This window comes from Cyprinodon variegatus, unplaced genomic scaffold, assembly GCF_000732505.1.
Source record: "Cyprinodon variegatus isolate N-32 unplaced genomic scaffold, C_variegatus-1.0 Scaffold398, whole genome shotgun sequence".
In the NCBI taxonomy this organism is placed as follows: Eukaryota; Metazoa; Chordata; class Actinopteri; order Cyprinodontiformes; family Cyprinodontidae; genus Cyprinodon; species Cyprinodon variegatus.
Genome location: NW_015150851.1, coordinates 383,615 through 392,203, shown reverse-complemented (window position 1 = coordinate 392,203; position 8,589 = coordinate 383,615). Strand labels below are relative to the sequence as shown.

At 40.4% G+C, this 8,589-nt stretch overlaps 1 protein-coding gene across 1 annotated transcript in view; it reads right to left on the bottom strand.

Annotated features, from left to right (window-relative positions):
• Window positions 1-1,397: 1,397 nt before the first annotated feature.
• The window catches only part of get4 (golgi to ER traffic protein 4), a 12,242-nt gene continuing 5,050 nt past the window's right edge, over window positions 1,398-8,589 (bottom strand). Inside the window, exons 5-9 of the mRNA XM_015387554.1 lie at window positions 7,050-7,188; window positions 6,734-6,874; window positions 6,571-6,646; window positions 6,418-6,490; window positions 1,398-2,083 (exon numbers count right to left, since the gene is read on the bottom strand). Coding sequence (XP_015243040.1) covers window positions 1,992-2,083; window positions 6,418-6,490; window positions 6,571-6,646; window positions 6,734-6,874; window positions 7,050-7,188 — 521 coding nt within the window. The 3' untranslated portion in view covers window positions 1,398-1,991. The remainder of the gene's footprint in view (window positions 2,084-6,417; window positions 6,491-6,570; window positions 6,647-6,733; window positions 6,875-7,049; window positions 7,189-8,589) is intronic.

The following is an 8,589-nucleotide window of genomic DNA, read 5'->3' as shown; positions in this document are numbered from 1 at the left end:
AAGGATCAAATCTCTTCTGGAGTCTCAACATATTTCATATATTTGCTGTTATTTTACATTTCATTGGTGATCTAAAGTAGGAGAAAGTAGAAAACAATCATTGTCTTGAAGGAAAGTCTGGCCTTCTAAGACAGACTGAGCTCTGCTTTTTAACAAGGTGATAAAAAAAGTCTCAGCTTATTTTGATTCTTTTTATTAAGATCTGAGGGCAGAGAAGGACAAATGGAACATCTTAAAAAATTTATTTTTAAGAGATTTACACAAAAGTACGGAAGAGGATTAGGGCCACTGGGGAAAAAAAAAAGGTTAACTGATTTTTAAATTTTATTTTTTTTAATTCTCACTTTAATCTCAAAATTCTCACTTTAATCTCAGAATTCTGACTTTTTTTATTGTCAGAATTCTGAGATTAAAGTCAGAATTCTGCCTTTTTTTTCCCATACTAAACTGAAATAAAACGTAAAAATCAGTTAAGTTTTTTTTTTCAGTGGCCAAAATCCTCTTCCGTACAAAACATGTATTTTACTTGTAGAAAACGAACGGTTGTTGTTGATACGAGCTAAAAGAGGCTAACCTGTTAGCTACTAAACACAGCTGACCACAGCGCTACCCAGCTCTTTATATCATGGTCTTAAAGTTAATTTGTTCACCAAAAGGAGTTATTTTCACGGTCATTAGACACGCTAACACTACAGATGCTCATAACTCAGCACACTGAAGATGTGTGGCGTTATCGTTGTCTGGGCAACCACTAAGTTATACATCAGCGTTCAGCCAATCATGTAGCGTAACGTCACTGGCAGGAAGCAGATCTGGTGGCTACAGCGTCTCAGAGTGAACAGCTAGATGGTGATTGATGTTGGTTATTCCTTCGGTGCAGAACTTCTTTTACATCTCTTCTCACCAACCTTACCTGATATGAACCATTACAAAAAAAAAAAAAACACAAGTTCATGACTAATTCATATTTTTAGTGTTTTATTTTGATCCTGGAGTCATTTAATTCCAGCACTCCTTTAAATAGAGTTTCAGAAAAGTTGATGGCATGAGGCTCAGCTGATTCATAAAAAAAAAAGTTAGATGTAAATTAAATAATGGTTACTTCAACTAAAGATGCATTCAAGGTGCATCATCACTCTATGGAGGGAAGTTTGTTCTATTAATGCTGCAAGTAAGGGACAGGTTTAATAAATAAATAAAAAAAAAACAGAAATTAATACTTAATTAAATGAAAAAGAATTGAATATAAAAAATAAAATTCTTTTTCCTCATCTGAAAGTTTTATTTCTGGATTACATGGTTTTTATTTCTGTTTACAAAACATGATCTTTGCTTGCAACAATAGAATAAAATTCCCTCCGTAGCTTCATTCAAACAGACCAAACGGCGACACAAAGCAGAGACTATAAGTGCGTTTTAATTTACATCTTACAGAAGAGACGTAACGGAATAGTTGTTGAAAAGAAAGTCATCAGCGGCTCCATCTTGGCCGACCGACTGAACCCTTTGAACGCTGTAGTGAGCTCACTAAACCCCGACGCTGAGCCATCGCCGCCCAGGCGGACGCCGATCCTCCCGTCTCCTCGCAGCAGGGCGTTACAGGGAGAGGACGCGTCCTCTGATGATGGAACAAAGTGAAACAGCAAGCAGGAGTCCCAAACTACCCACAACAATGAAAAGAGAAAAGATGTTTTCAGTTCCACAGCAGGAGAGGTTGCAGTTTGGCTTGTTCAGTCCAGACAGAGCTGACAGCGGCGTTTTGGTGGAATGATGCTCTTTTGGTTCTGGTTTGGAAATGAACTGTTTGGATGATGAGACTTTTTATCTCAAAAATAAAACAAACAAATAAGGATCCGCCTGTTAAAACGTGGAGCAGCGCCTCGCCCGGACCCTGCTGGACCAGCAGGGAGGCGGGATGGTCTTCCCTCTTATTTTTTTTCTTTTTGTTTCCCTCCTCTGAGTGTTTGTTCTTCTCGTAACGTTGTTGGGACTCAGTCCAGTTCTATGGGGCTGCTGTCCTCATGGGCCTCTTCGGCGCCGTCGTCTTCTTCCCCAGAGCCCATCAGGCTGTTCAGCAGATTTCCTACCGGATGCAAAGAACTGATCAGGATTCCAGCTGATAGCAGAACATTTATCAACAATCAGACAGTCTGCTTGTTTTTAGGCCCCGTCCACACGAAGACAAACCCTGGCCTAAACGCACAAATTTTTCACCAAACCAGCCTCTCATCCACACGAAGCCGGCGTTTCGGGGGTCTGTAAATGATCTTTTTTTTTATTAAGCCTTCAGAGTGGGAAGATTCTGAAACGCCGTTTTTGCGTTTCCATCTTTAAGCTCTAACCGCATTTTTTTTTTACACGCATGCGCCGTACTGTGTTGAATGGTTGCTGCTCATGCTACTCACCCTGCTGTCGGGCTTACAACAGAATCTTCTTCTTCTGGAATATCTCCAGGAAGAACAGAGCAATATCGACGACATAGTTCAGCACCTGAATTTGACTCAACCACGAAAATGGACCCGCAGGGCAACCATGTATAAATATTAGTGCGCATGCCCAACATTTCGCCGCTTATTTTTGCTTTGGCACCACAGCGCCACTTACAGGCCTGGCATACATTTTGCAGCGTTTTCATGCACTCGTGTGGACGATCACATTTATTTTACGTCTCCGTCTTTACGACAAACGTTTTGGAAAATATCAGCGTTTCGTGTTCGTTTTGACTTCGTGTGGACGGGGCCTTAGATTCATGAGAAAAATGGAGATGATTAAAGTTGCTTTTATGCTTTCCCCTGATTTAGGCTACACCCACACGATGATGAATTGGGAAGAAAGCAAAAGAGAAACCGCCTGACCTCAGAGGATGAGTCAAACCTGTAGTAATACTGTTGTTACACCAGTGGATGGCGCTCTAGCCTTGCTACACAGGTTAAGAAGTATACTGGTAAAGATTCTCATTCATTCAGTCAACCGCCTGCCTTCACATTTTAGACAAAGAAGACGGGTGGTTTGAAAGGGGTGTGGAGGAAACCATTTATGCTAAGAGAGAAAAAAGCCTGTTTTGTCCCCCCCATGCAGGGAACAAAACATCTCGCCTGGGAAGCCAAGACAACAATTGCCCCTAACGACCCCCTTTCAGAGACATAGCCCAGTATCGGGTATTGCAGGCTGACAAAGAACCCAAAACGACTCCCCATTCCTAAGCAGGAGACCAGGAGGCACGGAAGGGAAGCTGGTAGTTTTATGAATGTTTGAAATTTCGGGAGGCTGACAGGTAAGGAGATGAAGCAGTCTGCTAATGCGCTATTTATCTGAGAACTAAGCCAGAACTCGACAGCGCCGACCTCTACTGGTGAACTAGTACCAGTTTGGCGCGGTTCGGTTGTGTCTGGCGCACTCTGGTTTAGTTGTGCGTGCAATTTACACTCAACAGTTATCTGGGTTAGCGTGCTCAGACCGACCTCGGCATGGTTTCAAAAGGGTAGTGTAAATGGGGCTTATTTAAAATGACTGACGGGGGGAAATGTCTAGCGCTCCGCATTGACTTCTCTATCAGGCAGTTATTTGTAAAAAACTGAAATGTATTCCCAAAAACAAAAAAAACAATCTCATTGCAGCTTTTCTGACCCAACACTTCCTCCAAATCCCCACCGACATGCAGCCGTTCTCAGACTCCCCCACCTTCCACTTCTCTTTATTCCGTGTCCTCGTTCAGATGTAAACCATAGTGACATATTTGGTTTTCAGTTTTAAAGGTTTCCTTTCTGGGTTTAACCAGTAAATCTGGACACTCCTCTGTTTGACTTGGACTGGGTACCTTTGTGTTTGGGCTTTTTCCCACAGAACGACTGATGTTTTTATAGAAATCATAAAAGGTCAGTTTTTGTTTGCTTTAACTTTATCAGCACTGAGGGAACGAAATAGGAGGTTCCTTTAATGATTCTGGCTCAGTCGACCTCCCTGTGTTTACTTTAGCTTGACGGGACCAACAGAAATGTTTCTACAGGAAACAAACTCCTCCATCTGCTGGCTGAGCTTAAAGACGTAAATGTTGATTCCTTCATGACCTTCAAGCATTTCTTTGAGATTTTGAATCATAAAGAGTTAAATGAAATCCAGTGCAACGTTTTATTCCAGAAGACCGTGACCATTAGATGGAGAGCAGCTGCGTCTGATGAAAACAGGCGACCAGGCAGCTGTAAACTATGGGCCTTTTCTCACCGTGTTCTGACTCCATCAGGGAAGCTGCTGCACATTTTAAGATATCCTCAGGAATAAAGAAATGTCCTCAGCTTAGTTCCCAGGTTTTAGACATGAACTTATCTCCAGAAAAAGAGAAAATATTTGAGATTAAAGCTTCACTGTCGCCTAAAAAAAAGACGATTTTATCCAAAACTATCCTTTAATGAAGGACACATTATCAGCCTTATGTGAAGGACTCTAAGGAGGAGTAGGGAAGGAAACAGCGACGTCATCATTGTTCAAACCCAAAATAAAGCTTTGGATCATTTAGGGAAGAATGTTTGGTTAAGATTTCACTTGATTGCTTTTTCTGAGATTTTGATTAGTTTAAGGCTAAGACCTGAGAACTTTATCTGTGTGAGCTGAGACCTAATCGGCCCACTAGAGATGCAACTAACATTAATTAGCTAATCGATTCATCTGTTGATTATTTTTGTGATTGATTAATTAATAATCAGATAGAAAAAGTTTCCTTAAAGATGATTTTTAACAAAATTACATGAGGTGAAACTAAAACTTTTCTACGTCTAGAGCTCTGGATAGAAGAGATTGACAGATAGAAAAGTTTTATCTTAAATGCTAACTATTTATATACATTTTTACAATTTTTGGTATAATTACTGCTCTAAAGCCTCTTTCCCAATGAAAATCTGCTAAAAATCGCTGCAAACAACACTTAGCTGGCAGCTGCGCTGCCTCTGTCTCTCATGGCTGCATCTCTTGTGACATCATCATGTTGGGTTAGCATTGATGATGTCAGAATTCAGGGAAGTAAACAATGGAGAGCAACATGGAAGGAAGCCAGGGTGTAGTCCGTGTTCTTTATTGTTTATCATTATTATCTTTCTGAATCCCTCTAACCAGAGCTGCTCCATGTTTACCGAATGTAAACAGATTGTTTCCGCTTGTTAGATCAGAAGCGAGTGGCGCGGTATGTTGACGTCCGTACGCTGTGTTCAATGGTATCACCTAATTTAGCGGGTCAACCTGGGTTTGGTGTTCCCACAGCATGCCAATTAGAGCTGAGATTTGGGGCAGTATTCCCACTGCCACTAAAAGCAGGGAAAACTGGTTTTTCAGCCAGTGGGAAAGGGGTATAAGCGGGTCGATCTGTCAGCTCAAGGTTTTAGTCTCTATACTACCGTTAACGATTAATAGATTACTAAATTTGTTGACAATTATTACAATAATGGAGTCATCAGATTTACTATTTAAGCCCACTGAAAAGAAGTTCACACCAAACCTTTGATTATTTGCTTATTTCCAGGTGAGTTTTAGAGGTGAGAAACCCGATTAAATGTTTTAATAACGTAGATCTTCTCCCTCCCATTTCATTATCAACCAGGTGCTTGTCAGGATTCTAACTTTCAAATTCAGCTTTACTTTAGGATTAAGTTATTAAACTAAATCTTATTTCTAAACATTGAAAAAAACGATTCTATGATAGAATTAGTGGCAACGTTTACGAGGAAACAATTCACGTTAATAAACCTTTGATTGGACTAATAAAGTGGTTTAAACATATCAGTCAGAACCAGGCCAGCTGACAGCTTTGCTAGGGCCCGGAACAACACAGTCTTTTTGAGCATGGACCTTTCCTGACTCATCCTCAGTTTATTTACTCCTAAAATCCCTCCAGCCTTTGGTGTCATCTTACCTTTTCCTCTTTTTTTCCTGTGTGCCGGACTTCTAAAAACCTGACATTCTCAGTTTGCAGCAAAACAAACTTTAAAAGTTGCAGCAAATTACTTCTGCCTGTATTTTTAATGGTCAGTGTGTCAATTTTCAAAATTGTCAGCTCAAGGTTTTATTGATCCCCCCCCCCCGTCCTGGCACAATTTGCCCAACATTCCGATCGGATTCAGCGGGATGGGAAGGAAAGCATGATCCGACTGAGGGAGAGTTATGCGGCCTGGGTGGACATGAGCCCCCTGCATCAACACGACGTAGTTAAACCCTAAATTGCTAATCGCTCTGGCTAACCGCTATCAAAATATTAAAATGATATCCTTTATAAGACATATTTTTAATCTGGTCGGTCATTTTATTCAAATGAAACATAATCCTTTTCTTTTTTTTCTGCTTTTTAATCCAAATATATTTGAACTAAATCCTGAAATGTTGTGCCTGTTAAAGTAGCTTTTTAATCAAAGGCAGAAACTCTGTTGAACTCACCCAGCAGGCCACCGTACGAAGGAGACTGTTTGGGCGGGACCCCAAAGAAAAGCTGTCCTATTCTGTCCAGATACTGTGAAGTCAGCAGAAATCAGATCAGATCAACAATAAAACAAACTCAGGTTTAACATAGCAGTTCAAAGTGCTGCTCACCTCATTATACATGGGATCCCTCTTCAGGGAAGGTTGATATTGCTCGCATAACACTGTGAAAACTGTTAATTTACCCCTAAAAAGGACAAAACGGCTTTAATTACTGGACGTGAATGTTTTTATTTACTGTCAAAAGGCTCGATAATCAGCAGCTTTGTCTCACCCTTCCACTGCCAGCAGCAGAAACCAGATAAAGTTTAGTAGAGGCTGGACGAAGGGGGGGCCCCTCTCTATGGACGGGTGTTTCTCTGTGTATGTGCTGAACACCACGGAAGCGCTGTTTTTGTTCTTTAGGCAGAGGAACCTGCAGCGAAGAGGGACAGGGAGGACAGAATCAGGGATGAAGCAAATTAAACAGAGGAATGATTTAAAAAAAACAAAACACATGGAGGTCAGAGGTAAAAGAAGAAAATCCTTCAGCTGAAGACAAACACAAAGGAAGCCTCTCCTCCACAGCGCAGCTGTCTCCGTTCACTTACTGAAGGACGGCCTGCGCCACAAACATGTCGACCTCGCTGCGGTAGCCTCGCGACGATGAATACTCCACCAGCATCTGAGCGCAGCCCTCCCCGTCGGATGAATGAAGGAAATGATACCGAGACTCGCTGTAGTTTTGCTCTAAAAACACAAAGCAGAGAAAAATACAACATTTTAGGAGTTTTATTCTCAATCCTTTCCATAGCTAAAGTTTAAGCAGATGATACATTCTTTTGAATCCTAAAATGACTGTATCGCAGCCATCGAGTATAAATTTGCATGACAAAGCTAAGCTGGCTGCATCTATTTCACTGAGAGTTTGAATTTTCCCACAGATTTTGAATGCATCATAAACCCCTCCTCCAAAGAGAATTATATTTTGGCCCACTACAGCAAAAAGCAAACGAAATATGGCGACAGCATGTGTTTCAGTGCAGGAATATATGATAGTGCTTTGGATTTCATGCCGAGGACGTCGAGCAAAAGGCGCTAATTTGTAAGACCGAAAAACCATTGCTGCAAAAGGTAGCCACCACCTAAAAAGTAATTGCTGCAAACTGAAGAATGCCGTAAACTCTGCATGTCAGCGTCTCCCCACACACCAATTAAAACGTTCAATAAATCAGCTGTGAAACCGACGACGTTGGCCATTTCGTTTAAAAATAAACAATACCATATAAGAGAAACAAGAAGCGATGAAGGGAAATCACGCCATTTATGACGTTATTGACATGTTTTTTTAGATGCTCTAATACCTGTGATGTGATGTTCAGAGGTTTTACAGGCTTCAACTTGGCAATGTTCTCAATTTTCCAACTTTTTGTGCTTCTTTAAAATTCCCAGCAGGTTAAGATCAATGCTAATAATTTGGATGTGTTCTAATAATGCTCTAATATTTGGACATTATTTCCACTTTTGTTTTTGTAATTTTAGATTTCTTTTTTCATTCCGCATAATTTTTTAGTATGCACAAAAGAATCCTTTTTAATTTCCATTTTATGTAGTATTGTGTGTTGTGGCTTTGTTTCCTGTTTTGTTGCTGGGATCTTGTTAAAGGGAAATGCTGACACCCAAAGACATCATGTGGCAGAAAAGCTTCGAGCTGGTTAGAATAAAATAAAATACAAACTGAAACCAAAAGTTTGAATGAGTATATCTCTGCAATTTTATACTCTGTTTTTGAAGGCAATATAAACAAATCTTGATATATATTGTGTATTGTGATATAGCCCAAATATATCGTGATATTAGATTTTCTTCATATCGCCCAGCCCTAGTTGAGGAGCTGCACACTGCCTTCCAGCAGGCCTCACTCCAAGATCTCTGTAATCTGCTAATATTTGGACCTTTGGTCAGACTAGAAGGTTATACTGAGCTTCAAGAGGGCCAGTCTTTATTTTAACTTTGCCTGTCTTAACTGTTGAACTTATTTCACTTTCTTTGTCTAAAGCCAAATTACATACACGTTGCTTCACAGCACTTTGAGGCCTGTATTCTGTTTTAGGGGTCTAAATAATAATCTTTTTGTATCGATGCATCGAT